The sequence below is a fragment of the Trichechus manatus genome, unplaced genomic scaffold (assembly GCF_000243295.1).
Source record: "Trichechus manatus latirostris isolate Lorelei unplaced genomic scaffold, TriManLat1.0 scaffold00007, whole genome shotgun sequence".
Taxonomy (NCBI): Eukaryota; Metazoa; Chordata; class Mammalia; order Sirenia; family Trichechidae; genus Trichechus; species Trichechus manatus.
Genome location: NW_004443943.1, coordinates 10,401,865 through 10,427,221, shown reverse-complemented (window position 1 = coordinate 10,427,221; position 25,357 = coordinate 10,401,865). Strand labels below are relative to the sequence as shown.

The following is a 25,357-nucleotide window of genomic DNA, read 5'->3' as shown; positions in this document are numbered from 1 at the left end:
TTTTTTTTTTTTTTTGTGATGTACTCATTTATATCTTGGTCTTCCTAACTTCCTAAGGATAATTATATATAGATACACACACACATGCACATATATGTGTGCATATGTAAACACACTGGTTAGATGGGAAATATCATTTCAGATTACATGTAAAAGTAATATGGTGATAATGAGAATCTAAATGTCTACTTCTCATCATTGAGTTCATTAATCAGTTGGAATTTAAACCCAAAAATATAACCATGTATTTTTCAGAGATTGCTTTAATTGTTGTTAAAGGATCCATTATTCATCAAAGCATTACTAAAACAGATATCTTTTAAACTAAATTATTATATTAGCTATATTAATTTTTAAAATTAATGTAAAATGTAGAAAAGATCAAAATAGTTTGGAGGCCCACCTCATAGCTAAATCCATATCATGTCAATCTTGAGAAGCAAAAAAACTTTTTATGTATTTTTTAAAAATGATAGGAACCAATACCTATACTCCTCTTGTGTGAAGTGTGGGATTTCTCCAGGATGTAAGACAAGAATTTTCACCGTGGCACTGCTGGACATCACTGGCTCACCATCATCGAAAGCAACAACCACCAACTTAAAAAGTGATAATAATCATGTTAAAGATTAATAGCAAGAAGAAAATAAAAGTATCACTGTCACAGGTATATTTCTAACCATTGGAATGCAGGCGTCCAGAATGAGGAGCAATGATTATTTCTTCACTGCTTACCAGGTAGCAGATACTGTACTAGAATATGTTACATATATTCTCATTTAATCTTCACAACAATCCTGCTAGCTAGATGTAATTATTTTCATTTGCCAAATGAAAAAACTCAAAGAAGTTACTAACTCTATGATACAAAACTACCAGTGAAAGTGTTTTTTGACACTTCATCTCTCTAATCATAAACTCTTTTCTATTTCCAAAGTTCCATTGGTGTCTACAGTAAAAACATGTGTCTTTGTAAGTACCAACACACTTATTTAAAAAGTGTTAAATTCAGTCACATCTTTAGCAAAATGCTAATTTACTTGCTTATAAAAAGAAATTAATTTTTCCAGTGAATTAATTGTCTGCAGGATTATAAGGCAGAAATACTTTACTCTGGAGGATAAAATGTAGAAGCCTTTACAGTTTAAAAACATTTTGATGTACAATCTCTTTTAAAAACGTTAAAAATATATAAAACCAAGTTTTGCTGTATAGCAGAAATGGTTCAAATGATGCAAACTGAAGAAAAGCTTAAGCCTAAAATTTTAAGATGTGATATCTTATGTGATATTTATTATTGAAATAGCTTTTACAGTTGATCATTTTTTTGATAACCTATATTTTATCAAAAAAGACTTCTAATGTTTATTTTTAAGAAATGTCAAATATTTCCAAAAGCATATTTTTCTCTGGGATGTATATTATTTCGGAAGCTGCAGGTTATTAATCTAAATGAATTCAACATAGGTCTGGAAGACCCTAACCAAGGATCATCCTGATAACCTCAATTTATCTTTGAGTAAATACGAGTTTACAAACAGAAAAATTATTAAAATCAGAAATAAAATCATGTCAGACACAGGCTCACTGACATTCACAAGGTCAACCGATGCAGATATTTCCCCAGTATAGCATCAAAGGCCTTATTCACAAGTGAACAAACTATTCTAAGTAGCTATATAAAACTGAAGCACTGAAACATTTAATAAAATAGATTATTTAATTTATGATAATAGATAATATTTTTCAATGTTTTTGACGTGCAGAAACAGGCATTATTTTTTCAACTATATTAAAAGTATGTGGCAGAGAGAAGAGGTAGTATGTTCATTTCCACTGGTAATTAAAGAAGAATGCGATCTAACAAAATCTAATATATACATATTTTCTCTAGTAGATATGCAAAGATTAAAATCAACAATAATACCCGGGGTTGAGTGATATTAGAAAAATGGGTTCTCTTCTGAAAGACTGAGAGCACATATTAGAGGTTAGTATTATTTCTAATTTTCAGGACACACAGTATGTTAAGAATACGTGAACTTAATGCAGCAATTCTGCTTCTAGATACTTAAGGAAAAAAATGGACAAGTGAACAATGATATTCACACAAGGTGGTTCACGACAATGGAGTTACTATTACAAAAAGTTAGAAGTGCCCTAAGTGTCCAACAACAGGTTATTAAATTATTAGTTTATTAGATTAAAATGAAAAATCATGGTATATTCATATAGTAGAATACCATGTAGCCATTAAAATAATAGCATCAGTGGTATTTATTGGCATGGACAATAATATATTATTAAATTCATAAAGCAGCACAAATAATATGATTATGTCATTTCCAAACATATACTTGTTTGCATGTATTTGAATGGGACATCATCATGAGGATAGAAAATTTAAAAAGTAAATTCTAGTTATCTCCAAGATGTGAGATATCAAGTGATTTTTTTTGGCTTTTTACTTAACTGTATTTTTAAAGTTTCTATAGGTTATACACGCATTCTTTTATAATTTAAAAAATTTAAAAATGGAGAAAAGAGCTAAGATATATGGTCATTCATGAAACCAAACTCTTAATCAAAATTTAAATAACAAAAAGACAGCACAGGAATAATGATACACTGACCTTAAAAATTGTAGTAGGTTCTTCATTAAGATTGACTCGAGTTATTACCAGTCCAGAATCTTCTTCTACATCAAAAATACTGGCAGGGTAAGGAAACTGAACATCATCTACTCTATACCTCACACGGCTTGCAGGTAATCCCTAAAACAAAATTATTTATTATTACATTACACTCATAAAATGAAAACAAAAGGTAGTAAAAATGTTAAACTGATTTGTAAAATGTATGGCCCTTTAACAGTGAAAAATCACACTTCTTGATTTTATACTTGCAGATTGAAGAATATTCATTGCTCTGGGATGACTCAGTCTGAATCAATGAAGTGTCTTTATTACAGATTGCTTGAACATGATTTATGTGAGAGGAAAAAATGAAGATCACCTTGGGCATCTTCTCCTTCCACTTTCCTTTCATTATATGAATCACGCTTTCTTCCCAAAACAACCTGTGTCTCTTAACTATTTTATCTTCTGAGACAATCATAACTTTATTTTTTTAATCCTTATTTGAGCTCTGTCTGAGATACTCAGAATAATGAACTGTGGAGGATTGTGGTAAATTGGAGAAATGGACTTTAAAATGAAAGAAGCTAAAGTTATTTACTGTCTATGCCAATTCTCTTGTTAAACGTTTACCTAAATCACTTAAATTAATCCTCACAATAATCCTTTAGGATAACTTTAATAATGATGATGATAGTAATGCTAGTAAAATAACGATAGCTAGCATTTGCTTAATGCTTACTATGTGTCAGGAACCGTACTAAACCATACTAAAAATGATAAATTTTTACTTTTACATCCATTTTATAGCTAATGAACTTGAGGCTTGTTGAGAGTTAAAGAATGCTGAATTGTTCCAGACATAAGCAAGATAAGCTGAAACACAAAGAAAAGTAATGCATTTTTAAAGAAAAAATTAATTGATTTTTCTAAGAATCAAAGGGTTTTAGGGTTTTCATTGCCTGATTGTCGGAAGTATATGAGCCAGGCCTTTCTTCCTAGTCTGTCTCAGTCCGGAAGCTCTGCTGAAACCTGTTCAGTAACACGGTAACACACAAACTTCCACGGAGAGACAAGTGGCGACCAGGCTTGAGATACATTAGCTGGGAATCAAACTTGAGGTTTCCACATGGAAGGCAAGAGTTCTACCCCTGAGCCACCACTGCCCACTTTCAGTGCTTAGAGCCTATATATCTCTTAACCTTGTCTTAGAAGTAAGTGGTAGAGTTTGATGTCAAACCCAAACAGACCATCAATATTAAAGGAAAAAAGGAATATTTTTACAAAAGAAATTATTCTTTAAAGTGTTTATTACTAGACAATAAATTCATTTTCTATAGCACCTACAAATTGTGACAGAATCACGCTAACACATAAACACAGTCTAAAAAATTGTTTCCTTAAAGTTTACGTAAATGGAAAACTAGGCTGTGGTTAGATTTATCATTGGCAAGCAAATGATTTCTCTGGTCAATGAAATTGACTGGTCTCTGTTTAGGTCCAGAGAGACCTTGGGAGGTCATTAGTTATCTCCCTGTCATCAGAAACAACCACTACTAAGCCATGCATTCAGATATGTTTTAAAAGGTTTTAGAAAAAAAACAAAACAAAACGAAACAAAAAGCTTTCATAACATTTCTAAAAACTCAATGTAGCATTTAAAGACTTTGCCAATCAGAAAGACTCTTCCCTATATGTAAACACGTGGTGAAACCAAATCTCGTTCTACCCGAAGAAGTGATGGAGCATAGTTGCTCCTCTTCTTCACTGCAGTATAACTCTCCATAGTCTTGAAGACCCTTTCCACCACTTCTTGATGTTGTTTCTACCATCCATAGGCATTCTTTTTTTTTGCCTTTAATATCTCTTTATATCTTTTCCTCATGCCCTTTTAATTTATCATATTTGTTTTGAAAATGTATTTAAACTCTGGATTCAAATTAAAACAAATCATCTGCTTGTTTTATAGCCTTATCAAGGAAAACAAATGCTTTAGAAATCAACTCAGTGAATGCATTTAATTTCATTTGTTAGCTCGGTTGGCTTAATTACAATGTCTCTTTATTGGCACAGATACTCTAATCACATGAGGTATAATATATTTTGCTATTCCAAGAAAGATAAACTTTCAAAAGGAGACTATAAAATAGTCTTGGATTCAACACAATTTATGCAAAGTTAGTAGGAAATCCTATAAAATGTATGCAATGTCATATAAAGAAAGCAGCAACTATGTAAACAGTTTGGGAATTTTACTTTATTTGCCCAGCCACCAGAAAGAATTATTATGAATGGGAAAATTTGCAGAAAGAATCAACCAAGATACAAACACTAATTTAATAGGAAAGTGGTGAAAATTGTCTGCAAAGATTCTCTTCTCAGCAAGCAGTGGTGGCTAAGGAGAAGTTTCCTATCACTGCCACTTGGAGACTTTTGAAGGGTAATTATAAGTAATTCCTTCTTTAAAATTTTATGGAAACTCAGGATATGTGCGAAGCCTACTAGGGCAGTTTTTTCAAACAGTCTCATTTACTATGACAGTTATTCCTATAAATTGAGCCAACCCCATCCATTACAGCAGGTGTTTCTTCAGATGACTATGTTTTTAAAAAGACCGATGAGGTGCTGTACAGCAATTCACCTTAAGGTCAACTTCCATTCATCAAAAGATTATTTGATTTTTTTCCAGAATTTTCAAATAAATGATATGCTGTCCATTAGAGGGATATATTTTCTTAAATAAATTGTTTAAAATGAAACCATCATATTGCTGAAAGCTTAATCATCCCCCTTGTCCTGAAAACCTTGATGCGACGTCGCATAGGACAACTGGAAATTAACCACAATTAGAACAAATTCCAAAGGATATTTTGTTTGCCATTACACAAAATATATTTACTTGAGAAACTAGTATTGTGGAACTAAATGATAATACATCTCCTCACTTATTGATTATCTTGTTATCCGACATTTTGCATTTAGGACAATAGTAAAAAATCTGCTATTCTGGGCATTAACAAGGAGCCTAGGTGAGGGGGGTAGGAGGAGGAGAAGGGCAAGGTTAGTGAGAGGGAGCAAGGCCATGTGGGCCACCGCCGGTTAGTATTACCCAGGTTGGGCGGAGGAGCCAGACCAGGCCGGAAGCAGGAGGAGGGGGTGGCTGGGCAAAGCAGGTGGTGGAAGCCAGGGCCATAGGAGTTAGGCAAGGGCTCGGAAGTCGGTTCCTCCAAAGAGGCCTCTCTGCCACCTCTGCTGCCTCTGCTGAGCCCAGGTGGTTGGGCCTCACCTGTCCACAGGCTTGGGAGCCACCCGTCGCCGAGGCCTGTCTCCAGGGACGGTCGAATGGGAAGGTGGAGAGGTTAAGCGCTGGGGTCAGCATGGAAGCCTGGAGTGTCGCCAGGTCATAGCAGGCCCCTCCTGCTCCACATGTGGCTGGTAATGTCCAGCCGCCATCACCACCACTCCCAACCTCAACAGGCTTCGGTGGTGGGGAAGGTATGATGGGGAAGGAGGGTCCACCTGCATCCTGAGATGCGCCAAGGGCACGTGACTGGTGATTAGCGACCGGGTGATTAGTGAGAAGGGGGACACTGGCGTCAAAGACAGGGCACAGCCACACTCTCATATAATGCCAATTTCTGCATAACTACCTGGTCTTTGGAACCTAACCGTATCGGTAAGTGAGGAGTAGGTATAAATTTATTTCATGAATATTTTATTTTTCATAGAATAATTTTAGAATTTTATAAAATATTAGCAATTTAAAATTTCAGGAATTATTTGCACCCTATCACTTATCATTTTACTTGTATGTTTATAGTTGTTGTTATTAGCTGTCGTTGAGTCGCCCCTGCCTCATGGCGACCCTGTGTGTTACAGAGAATAACTGCTCCATAGTGTTTTCTTGGCTGCAATCTTTACAGAAGCAGATTGCCAGGCCTTTTCTTCTGCAGAGCACTAGGTAGGTTTGAACTGCCAATCTTTGGGTTAGCAGGCCACCGCAAACCACATGCACCGCCTGAGTAATATTCATTATATGTGGGTTACATTCATTCATTCATTCATGCATTTCTTCATTTATTAACACATTTACTAACTGGACTCTGCTGGGTCCTGGGATTACAAAAACAAACAAATTCATGGCCAAGCGGAGAAGACAAAACTCATCTCATATCCCCTCCTTTCTGATGGTCATTAACAAATAATCCAGGTACCTTAGCCTTATAAAACACCGAGCTCAGTATCCCTCTGAGTCAATCCATATTTTATTTTCTTAATAGCACATATTCTTATCTGAATTTATGTTATATATTTACATGTTTATGGGCTTGCAGCCTGTCTCTCCCTCTCAACTGTGTGCTCCATTACAGCGGATGTTTGTTTGGCTCACCACTATTTACTCAGAGCCTAGAACAGTGCCTGGCATACAGGATAATTTTTTTAAGTGAACCTTTACAATACTATGAGAACAATTCTTAAGTATATGTGTATACCAAGATTCTAGGATGCACAACTCCAGGAAGGTATCACTCATAGAGACTATGATGAGATGTCCATGTGAATAATATACCCTGAAGGTATGTTGTTAGGTGCCATCGAGTCAGTTCTGACTCATAGTGACCCCATGTACAACAGAAGGAAACCCTGCCCAGTCCTGCGCCATTCTCACAACTGTTGCTATGCTTGAGCCTGTCATTGCAGCCACTGTGCCAATCCATCTCATTGAGGGTCTTCCTCTCTTTCACTGACCCCCTACTTTACCAAGAATGATGTCCTTTTCCAGGGACTGGTCCCTCCTAATAACATGAACAAAGTATGTGAGACAAAGTCTCACCATCCTCCCATCTAAGGAGCATTCTGGCTGTACTTCTTCCAAGGCAGATTTGTTCCTTCTTCTGGCAGTCCATGGTGTATTCAGTATCCTTTGTCAACACCGTAATTCCAAGGCATGAATTCTTCTTTGATCTTCCTTATTCATTGTCCAGTTACAAATGTATATAGTCTATGGTCCTGCTTGTAGCAGCCATAGGTACACGTTTTGAAAGCAGAAAGGAAGTAAATATTAGGGAAAAAGATTCACAAAAGAGAAGACAGTAGAATCTATACAAACATAACTCTAAAAATAGAAGATAGGTGGAGAAATAATATTCAATGAACATTATTTTAAAAAGATTCCTGGATACACTATTAGAGAAATGAGACCATCTATCAGCATAAACGGTCTTCCTTTTTTTTTTTTTTTTCCCCCTTGACTGGATGCATATAAATCACTACCTGTTCCTTACTTTCCAGCCTCTGTCCTTATATCCATGTTATTTCCTTAATTATACTTAATAGATTATTTTGTTGTGTCAGTGCTTTAAAAGGAATATCATAACCCTCTGGATTTTTCTAGTGAATGAATCCTCATATAACTTACATTAGTAGGATATAGGAGCTGTTGTCTAACAATGATTTTATTGTACAATGTGTTAAATCTGTTTATGCAGTAGGTTAACTTATTGATAAACAAGATTTCTGAGTAATATTTCTGGCCTTTGCAATATTCATAGCTAGACACTGATAATTTTCTCTGTTTTAGAGCTGAATAAGTGCATCTGTACATAGAAGGCATACATGCCCAATGTGATCAATTATTAGAAGGGAACCATGATACCTGGATAACTTCTGACTATATTAATATTCCAGATGTATAAGTTCCTATGATTATGATGGAACCATAATCCTAAACAACCAGTTTATAATTTGGAAAACTGGACCTTTATAGCATGCTCTAAATGTTAATAAATCTAAGTTATTGAACAGATGAAAATAGTACAGAATTTCCCCTTCAAGTTTGCATTAAATTAATTAATACTCTTAATATTACTACTGGAGACAAAAGATACTATTCCCAGTCTACACAGGACAAAGGAATAATAAGTCCATAAAATCTATCATCTAACCAAACCAAATATTTCTCTGATTGATGTAAATCAACCTTGGATACATATAACCAGGTAAGCAACCATTCGAAGCAGGAAACGAAGCATATACAATCCATGATCCAACATGTAAATAAGGAATAGAAGGATAGATTTCCAAAAGTAATGACTGCTTTAAATACAGCATGTATGGTATTTGCATATGCTTTGGAGCCCTGGTGACGCAGTGGTTAAGAACTTGACTGTTAACCAAAAGGTTGGCAGTTGGAATCCACCAGCTGCTCCTTGGAAACCCTATGGGGCAGTTCTACTCTGTCCTATAGGGTCACTATGAGTCAGAATCGATTCATTGGCAATGAGCTTGGTTTGGAGTTTTTTAGAACATGCTACCAATGCCTGTATCTCCATTAGAGTAATAAAAATAATGTTTACCTTGACAGTTATCAGAAAAGTTTGTTTTGATGGTTAAATAAGTTAAGCTTTGGGAATTTTGGAAAATGAATTTTAATCCATGTGTCTTGGTCATCTAGTGCTGCTATAACAGAAATACCACAAGCGGATGGCTTTAACAAAGAGAAATTTATTCTCTCACAGCCTAGTAGGCTACAAGTCCAAATTCAGGGTGCCAACTCCAGGGGAATGCTTTCTCTGTGAGCTCTGGAGGAAGGTCCTTGTCATCAATCTTCCCCTGGACTGAGAGCTTTCTCTGAACAGGAACCCCAGGTCCAAAGGACACACTCTGCTCCCGGCGCTGCTTTCTTGGTGGTTTGAGGTTCCCATGTCTCTCTACTTGCTTCTCTCTTTTATATCTCAAAAGAAATTGGATTAAGACACTATCTAATCTTGCAGATTTCATCAATATAATTGCCGCTAATCCATCTTATTACATCATAAGTGATAGGATTTACAACACGTAGGGAAATCACCTCAGATTACAAAATGGTAGGCGATCATAAAATACTGGGAATCATGACCTAGCCAAGTTGACAGATATTTTTGGGTGACACAATTCAATCTATGACACCACGTAAAAGAAGCCTTTGTTTTTATTATACCAATTATACTGGGAATATTTCTGTTAATACTTGCTTTTAAAAGAGTGTGTGAGAAGATTTGAAATCTAAAATGTGATTTGAAGTCAAGAGGTGGATGGCTATCTATGTTTCTATAATGGTCTCAAATTCCATAACGTACAAGTCATTATTATGCTTTCAAAGTACATATATACAAATGGACTCACAATGTGAACTTAGAAATATGTCTACCTTTGTGAGGTCTCTAACATTAAATATAAGTCATTATGAACTGTAAGTCATGAAAAAAGTTATTTAGAAAAATTCTGAATTTAGCCATATAAACACAGAAGTATAAAAAGAATGTGGTAAACAACCTTTAAGTTGACCTTGACTTCACATGCTATGATAAAAAAAGACACAACATTTGTAAACTAGCCATGAGACGAGTTTAAACAACCTCCCTAACTTTTAACCTTGAAGAAAAGATCTCTAAGCCTTGAGAAAGGGTTAACATACTGGTCTTTGAGGGCACACTGGTCTTATTGTGTGATGCCAAGGTGAGAATTTCACATTTAAACTCTGAGTTTCTACTCACTCACCGAGAGAAGGCAAGGGCAAACACCAAGAGCCTGCTGAGACTCTGCCCACTGCTGGCAGCGTTGGACCCTAGCTAAGAGGACCTCCACAGAGTTCGAGCCATGGTTAAGCCTTCCTCCTGAGACCTCTCATTACAGGTAAAAGCCTGAAGTCTAAAGAGTTGGACTCTAACCATTAAAATAACCTTGTAATTGTAATTGTTAATTCTGATTCTCCATAATGATGTTGTGAGGTCTTGAGTGCTTTGCCATGACTATCTTGCGATAAACTAAATGAGTTTATGCATGTCAAATCTGAGTATCTCTCTATTAATTCTCTGAGATGAAATCCTCCCCAAATTCTCTATGGTTTAGAAGACCTCTGATAATTTACTTACCATAGAACGTGACTAAATTGCTGGCAAGTTTTCAATTTACAACCCAGGAAAATCTGTTCATAGAAACTTAAACCTACCTCCTCATACTCATCTCTCAAGATGACAAACAATGATGAGAAAGACATTTGTACTGTACTGTACCCATAGTTTTGTACTCATGGACCTCACAGATGGTCAGGTAGAAGATACAAAAAGTACATAGATAAATACGATGATCTACTAACATTTCTGATAAGAGCTATGAATGAGAAGCATGCAGTGCTATTAAATCATTTAGTCAGTATATGAAAGAGCTACAACTAGAGCACCAATTTTAGAATTTGTAGTCAAGTGGACTTTATATCTCATTGTGTAGATGCTCACATATGAAAATGCAGGCCATTACACATGCCACAAAAATGTATTCTGATTTATAGAGATTGTAGTGATTGTGCTATATGTAGAGTTAGATCTGGTATATCATTTGAGTATTAAAATGACATACTAAAATTAATTTTATGTATCAAGATTTTGGACATAAACTCAAATGGATAAAAGTAGATATGTATCAGTATGAAATTACTTTAATTAAAATGTGTTTCTTTAAATAAAAAGCCATAATAGTTTTAGTAAGAAATTTATTAAAATACATAGCTTTTTTTACTTGTGGGGTTTTAGAGGCCCTGTAAACATGGTATTGTCATGAAAACTTTGTTCTCAAATATTAGAAGATAGTATATGACATAAAAATTACTACATGAGTCTAAATGCAAAAAACCAAACTCATTGCCGTCAAGTCAATTCTGACTCATAGCGACCCTATGAGTCTAGGCAATGATATTCTAAAGTTTACAACTGATGAGGATATAAGCAGGGTTTCAAACCAGGGGTCAAGTTAAAATGTTTGCCATCATGCTGTGGATGAGGATGAAGAGGCGGAAAAATTAATTAACATTCATGTGCCTGAAAATGTCTGAGTGGTTTTGTCCTCCATTAAACTTAAACAATCCAGTCAAATAGGTCTTATTATTCCTATAAAGAAATGAGATTTATAGAAGTTAAATAAAAATAATTGCTGTACAATCTTTTTCCTAGTTAAACACACACGCCAACACTAGTAACATTAGTCAATAGCTTTGAGGGACTCTGGGGATGTTTGCCAACCCTAATTGCCCTCAGGAAGGACAAGATTCATGATATGTATAAATAAATGAATAAATTAATTTGTTTGTTCATGTTCATTTCCAAATATGACTTGAAGTAGTACATGACTTATTTAAATGTTTTGAGGTTTTCAAAATGTGAAAGACACGATGCCAACTCTGTGATGCCCTTCTATTAATTTTGACATGTGTAAAACTCAATAGCCATTCACTCAGATATATATATAGTGATACCAAGAAGTTTTTGGTTTTATTCTTTTGGCAATAGGGATATAGCAGACAAAACACCCTGTCATAATGGAGCTTACATTAGATTGCTTAACAGAAAGTGATGTGAGTCTATACAATAACCAGATGGGAATAATTAATGCAACAGAATAAATGTCAATTTAGATTAAGAAAACAGGACCTTATGATTTCAATTATTTTCTTTATTTAGCCAGTAGTTTAATGACTTTTGGTTTCTACTCTTACAGTGAGTGTTAAACACAGTATGTTTTGACTCAATGATGGTGAGAATGTAAGTAATTACCACAGAAGGTAATTGCAAACCTGTACGAAAGATGTTGCAAACTTGCAAACATAGGGAATTTCAATGAGAATATAATAGACCAAAATAATTATGTCTTTAGTATCAGGGGATATCCTCATTTAGTCGTCTTTTTAAAATGCACAATTATCAAGAAATTACTTACTCAGACTCACATAATTTTCTTCATAATAATGGCAATCACATTCTGTCAGGGAATACTAAAACCTATTATTTTCATTAACACACACATTAAGTAATTTGCTTTCAAGTACGCAAAGATTTCTCTCCCCGATGTAGTTTCCAAAATTCTTTCTCCCAATGTCTTTGAAAGCAACTAATTTGATTTATTTTGTAACAGTATAATTGACAAAATCTCCTAAGTATGACTTAGCGTACTTTAGCATCAGGGATTACTGTAAATTAGTTTGTATTATTTCTTGCAGTCATAATGACTTAGTCATTCTTTTAGTGGACCTAATTGGATGCTATGAAAACCTTCAAGGGACTAAAAACTGCAGGTCACATTCTCCACATAACCACTGAGAGGACCCTGTGCTTTTCTTCATTCCTCCTCTCTCCCTTTTTTTAACACCTAGAATGAACAATATATTTTGAGAACTTAGTGAATCAAAACTCTTACAGGCAAGTCCTTTATGCAAATTCTCACTTGCTTAATATAATGTGTGTTTATAGTTCAGTTTCACAGGTATTGCATTAACATAGCTATTAAAGATCTTGTTGTTGCTGTTGTTGTTAGATGTCTTTGAGTTGGTTCCAATTCATAGTGACCCTGTGTACAACAAAACAAAATGCTTCTCGATCCTGCCCCATCCTCACAATCGTTATGCTTGAGCCTATTCTTGCAGCCACTGTGTCAGTCCATTTCAATGAGGATCTTCCTCTTTTTCGCTGACCCTCTACTTTATTAAGCATGATGTCCTTCTCCACGGACTAGTCCCTCCTGAGAACATGTCCAAAGTAAGTGAGACGAAGTTTTGCCATCCTTGCTTTTGGGAGCATTCTGGCTGTACTTCTTCCAAGATATATTTGTTCTTTCTTTTGTCAGTCCATGGTATATTCAATATTCTTCGCCAACACCATGATTCAAATGCATCAATTCTTCTTCAGTCTTCTTATTCATTGCTCAGCTTTCACATGCATATGAGATGATTGAAAATAGCATGACTTGGGTCAGGCGCACCTTAGTAGTCAAAGTAATACCTTTGCTTTTTAACACTTTAAAGAGGTCTTTTGCAGCAGATTTGCCCAATGCAATTCCGTCGATTGATTTCTTGACTGCTGCTTCCATGGGTGTTGATTGTGGATAAAATTAAAATGATATCCTTGACAACTTCAGTCTTTTCTCCGTTCATCATGATATTGCTCTTTGGTCCAGTTGTGAGGATTTTTGTTTTCTTTAGGTTGAGGTGCAATCCATACTGAAGGCTGTAGTCTTTGCTCTTCATTAGTAAGTGCATCAAGTCCTTTTCACTTTCAGCAAGCAACGTCTTGTCATCTGCATATGGGAGGTTATTAATGAGTCTTCCTCCAATCCCGGTATCTCGTTCTTCTTCATATACTCCAGCTTCTCGGATTATTTGCTCAGCATATGGATTGAACAGGTATGGTGAAAGAATACAACCCTGACACGTCTTTCCTGACTTTAAACCATGCATATTCCTTTGTTCTGCTCAAACAACTGCCTCTTGGTCTAATTACCGGCTCTTCATGAGCACAATTAAGTGTCTGGAATTCTCATTCTTAGCAATGTTATTCACAATTTGTTATGATTCACACAGTTGAATGTCTTTGCACAGTCAATAAAACATAGGTAAACATCTTTCTGGTATTCTCTGCTTTCAGCCAAGATCCATCTGACATCAGCAATGATATCCCTCGTTCCACCCCCTCTTCTGAACCCAGACTGAATTTCTGGCAGTTTGCTGTCTATGTACTGCTGCAGCCACTTTTGAATGATCTTTAGCAAAATTTTACTTGTGTGTGATATTAATGATACTGTTTGATAATTTCCTCATTATGTTGGATCACCTTTCTTTGGAATGGGCACAAATATGCATCTCCTCCAGTCTATTGGCCAGGTAGCTGTCTTCCAAATTTCTTGACATAGACATGTGAGCACCTCCAGCTTTGCATCCATTTGTTGATACATTTCAGTTGGTATTCTGTCAGTTCCTGGAGCCATGTTTTTCACCAATGCCTTCAGTGCAGCTTGGATTTCTTCCTTCAGTACCATTGGTTCTTGATCATATACTACCTCTTGAAATGGCTGAATGTCAACTAATTCTTTTTGGTACAGTTACTCTGTGTATTCCTTCCATCTTCTTTTGATGCTTCCTGTGTGGTTCAGTATTTTCCCTATAGAATCCTTCAGTATTGCAACTCTAGGCATGAATTTTTTCTTCAGTTCTTTAAGCTTGAGAAATGCCAAGTGTGTTCTTCCCTTTTGGTTTTCTAACTCCATGTGTTTGCACATGTCATTATAATACTTTACCTTGTCTTCTTGAGCCACCCTTTGAAGTCTTCTGTTCAGCTTTTTCACTTTGTCATTTCTTCCTGTCACTTTAACTACTCTATGTTCAAAAGTAAGTTTCAGAGTCTCTTCTGACAATCATTTTTGTCTTTTCTTTCTTTCCTGTGTTTTTAACAACCTCTTGCTTTTTTCGTGTATGATGTCCTTGATGTCATTCCACAACTTGTCTGGTCTTCTGCCATTAGTGTTCAATGCGTCAAATCTATTCTTGAGATGGTCTCTAAATTCAGGTGGGATATGTTCAAGGTCCTACTTTGAATTTCGTTGATTTGCTCTAATTTTCCTTAGCTTCAGCTTGAACTTGCATATAAGCAATCGATGGTCTGTTCTGCAGTCGGCCCCTGGCCTTGTTCTGACTGATGATATTGAGCTTCTCCATCATCTCTTTCCACAGAAGTACTAGATTTGTTTCCTGTATATTCCATTTGGCAAGGTCCACGTGTATAGTCACCGTTTATGTTGCTGAAAAAAGTTATCTGCAATGAATAGGTCACTGGTCTTGCAAAATTCTGTAATGTGATCTCCTGTGTCATTTTTTCACCAACGCCATATTTTCCAAGTACTGATCCTTATTCTTTGTTTCCAACTTTCGCATTCCAATCACCAGTAATTATCAATGCATCTTGATTGCATGTTTGATCAATTTCAGATTGCAGAAATTGGTAAAAATCTCCAATGTCTTCATCTTTGGCCTTACTTGTTGGCATGTAAATTTGAGTAATAGTCATATTAACTGGTCTTCCTTGTAGGCGCATGGATATTATCCTATCACTGACAGCATTGTACTTCAGGATAGATCCTGAAGTGATCTTTTTGATGATGAATACAATGTCATTCCTTTTCAATTTGTCATACCCAACATAGTAGACCATATGATTGTCTGATTAAAAATGGCCAATACCAATCCATTTCGGCTCACTAACGCCTAAGATATCAATCTTTATGTGTTCCACTTAATTTTTGATAACTTCCAATTTTCCTAGATTCATACTTTGTACATTCCACATTCTGATTATTAATGGCTGTTTGCAGCTGTTTCTTCTTATTTTGAGTTGTGCCACATCAGCAATTGAAGGTCCTGAAATCTTGACTCCATTCATGTCACTGAGGCCAACTCTACTTTGAGGAGGCAGCCGTCCCCCAATCATCTTTTGAATGCCTTCCAACCTGAAGGGCTCATCTTCTGGCAATATATCAGACAATATTCCACTGCTATTCATAAGGTTTTCACTGGCCAATTTTTTCAGACATAGACTGCCAGGTCATTCTTCCTAGTCTGTTTTAGTCTGGAAGCTCTAGTGAAACTTGCCCACCATAGGTGACCTTGCTGGTATTTGAAATACTGAATGCGTAGTTTCCAGCATGACAGCAACACACAAGCCACCACAGTATGACAAACTTACTGATGAGTATTAAAGACCCTAAGAAATGCTTTTGCAAGATTATTTACTTCTAGGTCTTTAGGGAAATATTTTTTTGAAAGGTAAGCATAACTCAATCCCCAAAGACATCAAATAAAACATTACTTGCATAATTTCTTCATTTAGACAGGTGTGTTAATTTTTTTATAAAGGTGGCAATAGACACACATTCAAACATCCTACAGAAACCTATTCATACAACCTAACGAACTTAAAAATAGGGATGAAGCTGTACTGTAACTAGTAATTAGTGATCCTGTCCCTTCTGCTTTAAAACACTGCCATTTTTCTTAGGATAAAAGCAAGAATTCTTAATATTGTTCTTATTAAGGCCCAGAAGAAAACCCCCAGGATCTGTCCCAGGTTTACCTCAGCAGTCTTATCTTGAAAAATGGTCTACATTTGGTTTTTGAAATGTATTGTTTTCCCTCCTATGTTAGTGTCTAATTATTTTTTCCCTTGGAAACATCTGCTTCTCCTTTAGACTTCAGATCAGAGTCACTTCCTCCAGAATCTTCCTGACTCTCCAGACAAAATAAGGCTCCCTCTCACCTAGTTTCACAGCACCTTAAACATACCTTTCTTTTTTTTTTTTTTTACAGGTTGATCTTTTCTATTGTTCTATTATTTGATTAATTTCTATCTCTTTAAATTTGAAATTCTGAGGCAAGGAAAGAGGACAAGTTTAATCTTTAATAGTTAATACAGTATTTGTTACATAATAGATGTTCCTTAAATAATTTTGATTGCACTCATATGTAACAAATAGTAAGAGATTTTTATTTTGTTTGGACCTCAAGGCAAAATTTTGAGTTAACTATACTCTACAGTTTATGGTACATTGTCATCAATGGATTAACAAGATACATTTATTTTTTCATTTTCTTCTCTCCTTTTATCTTTACAACTAATTCCTACCTCCTTTTCCCACCAAAGGCAATCATTTTAATATTTAGGAAGTATCTTTTGTTTTCTTTTCTTTTTTATAATTTATTTTAAATTTTTAAATTAATTTTGTTGTTGAGAATATACACAATATAACACACACCAATTTAACGGTTTCTGCATGTTCAATTCAGTGACATTGATTACGTTCTTTGAGTTGTGCAACAATTCTCATCCTCCTTTTCTGAGTTGCTTCTCCCCCATTAACATACACTCACTGCTCCCTAAGTTTCCTATCTAATCTTTCCAGTTGCTGTTTTTATTTCGATCTCATATAGATAGTTCTTAAAGGAGCAGGCATCTAAGAAGTATCTTTTAACTTGACTGCTGCAGTACATCGTATTATGTTCAGCAAATATTCACTCTCTTCTCCTCCACTTCTTGCCTGACTGTTCTTGGGCTTGGCCATGTGGCTTGGGTTAGCCATTGAAGTGTGAGTGGCTATGAGACAACCAGAAGCTTTACATGTGATCGTGTGGTTAGGCAAGTTCTCTGTGACCCTGTGCTTCACTGTGTGAAGAACAGGCCTGGTTAGTCATGGGTTCTTAAAAGAAGAGATCTCTGAAGTAGATACAAACCTAACCTGCAGTCTGAAATCAAGCCTAGCCAGTCCCCACCTGCCTCACAGACACATGAATGAAAAATAAATTTTTATTATTGTGAACCAGTGAGATTTTGAAGTTGTTTAATAAGCAGCATTATTGTAGGAAAACTTGATTGATGCTATTGTGTGTGTGTGTGTGTGTGTGTGTGTGTGTGTGTGTGTGTTTAATTGTAGAGTCATCCCACTGTATCTGAAGGTTCCGTATCTGCAGATTCAACCAACTGCAGATGGAAAACATTCGGGGAAAAAAAAAACAAAGAAAGTTCCAAACAGCAAAGCCTGAATTTGTCATGCTCCAAGCACTATGCTGAATCCACACAGATAAAACGATGCTGTAGCCTCCTGTCATTTCACAGATCCTCAGTCTCCCTCCAGCACTCATTGTTTGAGCATTGTTCACCTCGCATCTCTCATTCACAACTTGTGCTGTGTGTATCCTTTGTTTCTGTGAAAAAATGCTCCTAAAGAGCAATGAAGTGGTCGAAGCAATCCCTCAAAGGCTAACTGTGAGGTGGTTGAGGAAAGCAAGAGCAAGGAGTTTAAGGCTAGAAGGAATGGCCGGCTAGCTCTGGAAAGTGCTCTGGCCTCCAGAACTTCAAGATCACAGGTGAATCAGCATCGCTGATGCCTAGGCTGTACTCACACTCCCAGAAGAGCTTGAGAAACTCATAGAAGAGAAAGGCTACCTTCCAGAGTGAGTTTGCAATTGTGATGAAACAACTACTTCCATAGAATTTACATTGTATTAGGTATGATAAGTAATCCAGAGACGATTTAAAGTATACAGGAGGATGTGTATAGATTACATGCAAATACTACGCCATTTTACATAAAGGACTTGAGCATCTAAGGAGCTTGGTATCCACGAGGGTCCTGGAACCGATCCCCAACAGATACACTGGGATGACTGCAATGGCATTATGTTAGAGATCTCTCTGTCTCTTTTTTTTTTTTAAATTCTTTTCACTGTGTACTAAGTTCTTGCACTGAATTCTTGTTGCTATGTATTCATCAGTGTCATTGCTTCCAACTGCTACTGTGCTCAAAGTTCACAAGATCATTCACACTAAATAATGTTCATAGTTGCACTGGAATCTCTCTGATGTGTTGAACAGTCCCCAAAATAGCAGATAATTTTTCTGACAAACTACAGTTTGCCTGAATGCTTTGAGATTCCTTGAAACAGTAATAAAGATAGAATTACAGTTGGGAAGAGGATGAGGTGAAAGGCTCTGTTTTATCACGGTGGGTGGAAGAGCCAGGTATAAAGACATCAGCTGCAGCGTGTAGCTATAATGGTCATAAAAACAATAATAGGTACTATTTTTTGAGTGGAGCCCTGGTGGTGCAGTGGTTAAGAGCTCTGCTGCTAACCAAAAGGTCAGCAGTTTGAATCCACCAGCGTCTCCTTGGAAACCCTATGGGACAGTTCTACTCCGTCCTACAGGGTAGCTACGAATCAGAATTGACTTGACGGCAACAGGTTTTGTTTTTTTTTAACCTATTGAGCATTTATTATGTAGTAGGATATGAACTGATCCACATAAATGATATCTTTTAATTCTTATACCAACTCTATGAGGTAAGTACTATTTTTGTCCTCATTTTACAAATACAAGAATTGAGGAACAGAGTGACTAAACGAATTGCCCAAGGCTACAAGGCTCGTCAGTGGGAGATTTAAGAGTTGAACTCAGCCTGTCTCATTCCAGAGCCCCACTCTTGAAACCACACTTAAGACTTTGTGAGCCCAAAACTATATACAGTTGCAGACTGAAAGATGTCAACATGTACTAGAAAACATTAATAAAGAAAAAATATCTAATATGTACTAGCAAAATAATTTAATTTTAAGAATAAATAATCCTATAAACATAAAAAAACACAATTTATAAAAAGGAAAAATAAAATTGGCCTCACATTTCTACAGTGTTAAATACCAAAACAAATAAATAATAAAAAAAAAATGTGTATAGTTTTAGAGGGCCAAAATTTTAACTCAATACTCTAACAGTCTGTCAAGTTATATTTTACATGTATAAGCAAAAGAAAGTTTTGCTTATATAAGAACTCACAAAGTATATACCCATGTACCCTTCTCCAAAAATTAAAGACATATATGAGTAAAACAAGAGAAGCAACAAAATGAAGAACTCAAAAATGGATGAGTTAACAAAGGAATTGAAAGCAGGGACTCAAACAGATATTTGTACACCAATGTCCATAGCAGCATGATGTACAATAACCAGAAGGTGGAACCAACTTGTGTCCATCAAGCGATTAATAGATAAACAAAATGTGATGTATGTGTGTGTGTGTATATATATATATATGTATATATGTATATATATACATATATATATACACACACATATATATAATGAAATATTATTCAACCATAGAAAGTAATGACGTTCTAATCCATGCTACAAGATAGACAGACCTTAAAAACATTGTAAGTGAAATAAGCAAGACACAAACCAACAAATATTGTATGATTCCACTTATATGAAATATCTAGAAAAGAAAAATTCATAAAGACAGAAGGTAGATTAGAGGTTACCAATGACTGTGGGAAGAGGCGGAATGGGGAATTATTGTTTAATGAGTACAGAGTTGTTGTTTGGGAGGAGATGAAAAACTTTTAGACACAGATAGTGGTGATGGCTGCACAACATTGTGAATTAAATTAATGCCAGTGAATTGCACACAGAAAAATGGTTAAAATGCCAAAGTTTATGTTATGCATATTTTACTACAATATTTTTTAAATGTGTATCAGAATGAAAGCAATGGCATAAGTCATATGTAGGCTTAAATATAGAAATAAGTACCTGTTGTAAATATGTGTACTAGATATAATTAAAAAGTCATAATAATTTTTGTAGAGAATGTACATAAATAACTCTTCAAAGAAAGTGTAATAAAAGCAACCTGATACAGTCAAAAACAAAAAATGACCTATATATAAAAGCCACACCCCTAAGTAACTGAGGCATATGAAAAATAAAAGGGTAAGCAAGACAATTCAGGAGAGCAGAGGCTGAATTACCATGAAGGTTACTCATTAGTTTCTAGTCAACAAAACAGTGGCCTTTTGTTGCTGTTGTTGTTAGGTGCTATCGAGACGGTTCCGACTCATAGTGACCAAAACACTGCCTGATCCTGCACCATGCTCACAATCGTTGTTATGCTTGAGCCCATTGCTGCAGCCACTGTGTCAATCCATCTCATTGAGGGTCTTCCTCTTTTTCACTGACCCTCTGCTTTACCAAGCATGATGTCCTTCTCCAGGGACTTATGCCTCCTGATAACATGTCCAAAGTATATAAGACGTAGTCTTGCCATTCTTGCTTCTAAGGAGCATTCTGGTTGTACTTCTTCCAAGACAGATTTGTTCGCTCTTTTGGCAGTCCATGGTATATTCAATATCCTTCGCCAACACCACAATTCAAAGGCATCATTTCTTCTTCAGTCTTCCTTACTCATTGTCCAGCTTTTGCACGCATATGATGCGATTGAAAATACCATGGCTTGGGTCAGGCGCACCTTAGTCTTCAAGGTGATATCTAAAGGTGACCCTTTAGTTAGACTTAATTCTCCTTGCTCTGTCTGAAAACAATTTCACATTTTTCTTCTCTGCATTGAAAATTTCTTCTTTTAAACTACACCACGTAACTTGCATATTTGTCTTCTGCCCTCTCAGGCCTTACTTTCTCTGATTCATTCTACTCTTCAGTCCCTGACCCAGCCCTCAAGTTTTCTCTTCTCTAATTAGATTTTCTGTCCTGGAGAATGTATTTACTCTCATAATTTCAACTTTTATTGAGGTGACTCACATATCCAAATTTCTTTTCTGAGCTCTTAGTCCCCTAGTTTCTGCCTGCTCCATTCCTAACCCTTTAAAGCCAGGCAGACCATCCTGGCATCACAACATCAAAGCAGCTGTGTCAACTCAACATCTGTCTTAGGTCTTCTTCATGGCATTGTTGACCTGTGCAAAGGAGATTCTGGCCCCCATCCAGCCATCTTCCTCCGGCCTCCTCTCAGCATTAGGCATTGTGTACCCCTTGGTGTGATGAACCTATAACTCTGGTCAAGAGATAAATCTCCTGCTAACACTAACACTATTGTTCTGGCAATTATTATTCCTTTACTGACCACATTCTGATTTAGTCCTTTCAGCCTCTAAAGGGGAAGGGGATTAGATAATTTCTATTAATCTGTAGGTGGTTGTACTTAGATGGTTTGAAGCTGTTTCAAATATAGTTTGTCTTAAATTGATCTCATCATTTTCTCCTTAAAATAGCTTTCTCTTTATGAACCTCATTTCTATCAACTAATGTTAGGAGTATCTTTATCATTTCAGCTAGAAACTTCCAAATTTGCTTTTGATTCTGCCTTTATTCTCTCTGATCCTCAACCCCCCTGCCTGACAGCTATCAATTTTCCCATTTGAATGGCTTGGCTTTTAAGTATTTATATTTTCTCCATTTCCATTGCCTATCTTGTTAATTTCATACTTAGATGAAGGCAATAGTTGCTAACTCGTGATTTTCAATCATTATCTTATTCAATGAAGACTTCATATCACATAAATTAATTGTTCTAATATATATCAATATATTTCATAGAGGTTATCAGAAAAGAGGAAGACCCTCAATGAGATGGATTGACACAGTGGCTCCAACAATGGGCTCAAGCATAACAATGATTGTGGGGATGGTGCAAGACCGGGCAGTGTTTCGTTCTGTTGTACATAGGGTCGCTATGAGGTAGAACCAACTCAACAGCACCTAACAACAACAACAATATATATCAATGTTTTTGTCACTACCCTGTTCATAAGTCTTCAATAACCTTCCATTTTTTTATATAATAAAAAGGGTCTCAGATTCTTTATAAACATATTTACTACAATTCCTGTCTACAAATGAGCCTCTAAAGACAGACCTGATGGATTTATTTTAAATAGCTAACATTTACAGAATCAGGCATAGTACAAATTATGTTACAGAAGTACATGAACACATGATGGATATTCTTGACTCTGCAATTTTCAGATATATTCCCTTTGCCCAATTTCTCCTACCCTCGCTTAAATGAAGTCCCCACATTTTTTTAAGTGAATTCCTGTCTCGAGTAGGTTCTGTCCACACCAGGACACATTTATCTTTGCATTCTCTGAACAACTACAGCATTTCCTAGCATCTTTAATGTACACTAACATGGCTTTTTATCTCTTTATCTTGTCATATCCTTATTTGTAGGTCCAATATAAATGTTTTCTGAATATTTTATCCATTCCATAAGTATTTATGAAGTGTCTATTTTGTGCTAGAAACTTGTCTGATTTTGGGTCTACTGCCTAAAAGCTGTCACCATTGAAGAATATGGAAGAACTGTGAAGTAAATAAAGATAAGACCAAGAGTTATGAGTAGCCTGGCTTAGAGGGTATTAAGGGCTATTAAGGCCACGAATCCAAGTCCTAAGAAGCCAAGATGTGCTTTCTGAAAGTCTGTCCCTGTTTCTTCTGGGAAAAACTTGTAAATAAACACAGCCTTTAAGCCATGAGGAAGGCCTATAGGTCAGCCCTGAGGGGCGGGGTAGCCTGTTGCATTAAACTCAATTCCTTTGGAAACCTGTCTCGTTTATGTGTACTGGGACTCTGGCCCAATGAATGGTGTAAATCTTTGATGCATCAAGGGTGACAATTTTGTAAAGGAAAAAAAAAATGTATATAAACATTTCAATTTCTAATAAAAGAAAAATGCCCTTTTACCACTGGTAAGCATTGCACTTTCTAAATTAGAAAAGTAACATTTACACTGAAACAGTTAACTCTAATATTGATCTCAAGTAATGTTAACAATATAATTGTTCTTGAAAGCAATCTATAAACCACAAGGAAAGAAAATAACAGATTCTTGTGAGTCAGAACCAGTTCAACAACAATGGGGTTTTTTTTGAGGGGTGATTTAAAACCCTTAGAGAAACCTTTTCTAGAAGTTACTCATGTATAAACTTTGCTCATAAAACCTTCCCTTTTGTGACCATTTACTAATTATAACCCACTGTCGTTTTAAAGATCAAGCCCCAACTGTTTCATGGTGTGCTTTCTTTCTAATTAAGTATTTGAGACCAGAGGGACTCAGGCTGGGACTACATCTTCTCGATTTTTCACAGGCCGACATGCACTATGAAAACAGTTCTTGATTATTTCCTTAACAGCTTTGATGTGAAGGAAAAAGCTCACTGAACTATGTACATTCCCCCTACGTGCTCCAGGGTCAGCAGGCATGTTTAGTAGCCGCTGATCTTTAAAACCAGAGTTTCTGATACATTGCTAGCAGTAACCAAATCGATATAGCCTAAAAACAAAAGCCAGTATGTGATGGTAAGTGATGAAAAATAGATCTGTACAGATATCAATAGAAACTGATGTAGAACAGCCATTTTATCTAGAGATAAAAATACAATCATGTAACATTCCTGGCCCTGAATAGTTTTACCAATTGCACATAAAGCAAACAAGCAACAAATTATGGATGAAGATGATTGTTGCTTTTGTTCTTCTGTTACACTCTCTACTAGTAGACTTTAATAGAATGAGACTATATGGAGGTTTTAGCATTTGAGAAGATGGTCATCCTTACTTAACATCATTTGGAGACATCATGACATTTTCATAAAACGGGGTATGGATTGTGTAAAAGAAATGATGACCATCTGTTTCACCCTCTGCTATTATTGTTGTTAGTTGTCATCAAGTCATTTCCAACTCAGCGACCTCGTGTACAACAAAAGAAAACACTGCCCAGTCCTACTCCATCCTCACAATTGTTGCTATGTATGAGCCCATTGTTGCAGCCACTGCGTCAATCCATTTCGTGGAGGGTCTTTCTCTTTTTTGCTTACCCTCTACTTTTCCAAGCATGATGTCCTCTAGAGACTGGTCCCTTCTGATAACATGTCTAAAGAATGCAAGACAAAGTTTCACCATTCTCCCTCCTGAAGAGCATTATGAGGATGGCACAGGACCGGGCAGTGTTTCATTCTGTTGTACATGGGGTTGCTATGAGTTGGAAAAGACTTGAGGACACCTGACAAAGCAACAACAACAGAGAGTGAAAAAGATGGTCGGCCTTTAGTTTTTACAATCTATACCCCTTGTTTTGTTAAAATGTCACGATGTCACCAAATGATGTCAAGTAAGGATGACCATCTTCTCAAAATGCTCAAACCTCCATATAGCCATTCTGTTACAATCTACTAGTAGAGAGTGTAACAGAAGAACAAAAGTAATAATCATCTTCATCCATAATTTGTTGCTTGTTTGCTTTGTGTGCAATTGGTAAAACTATTCAGGGCCAGGAGTACTACATGATTGTATTTTTATCTCTAGACAAAATGGCTATTCTGTATCATTTTCCACTGCTATCTGTACAGGTCTATTTTTCATTACTTACCACCACATACTGGCTTTTATTTTCAGGTATATTGATTTAGGTTATTGCTAGCAATGTTGTGGAAACTGATTTTAAAGATCAGCGGCTACTAACCATGACTGCTGACCAGGGACGGATTATCCAATAAGCAAGGTAAGCAGGTG

The 25,357-nt window shown here is 36.1% G+C and overlaps 1 protein-coding gene across 16 annotated transcripts in view; it reads right to left on the bottom strand.

The window, feature by feature from the left end:
- The window catches only part of PCDH15 (protocadherin related 15), an 803,588-nt gene that overhangs the window by 173,493 nt on the left and 604,738 nt on the right, over positions 1-25,357 (bottom strand). For all 16 annotated transcript variants that reach the window (XM_004369889.1, XM_004369890.1, XM_023739508.1 and 13 more), the window contains 2 exons: positions 2,634-2,774; positions 487-599 (listed from right to left, as the gene is read on the bottom strand). In XM_004369889.1, coding sequence (XP_004369946.1) covers positions 487-599; positions 2,634-2,774 — 254 coding nt within the window. The remainder of the gene's footprint in view (positions 1-486; positions 600-2,633; positions 2,775-25,357) is intronic.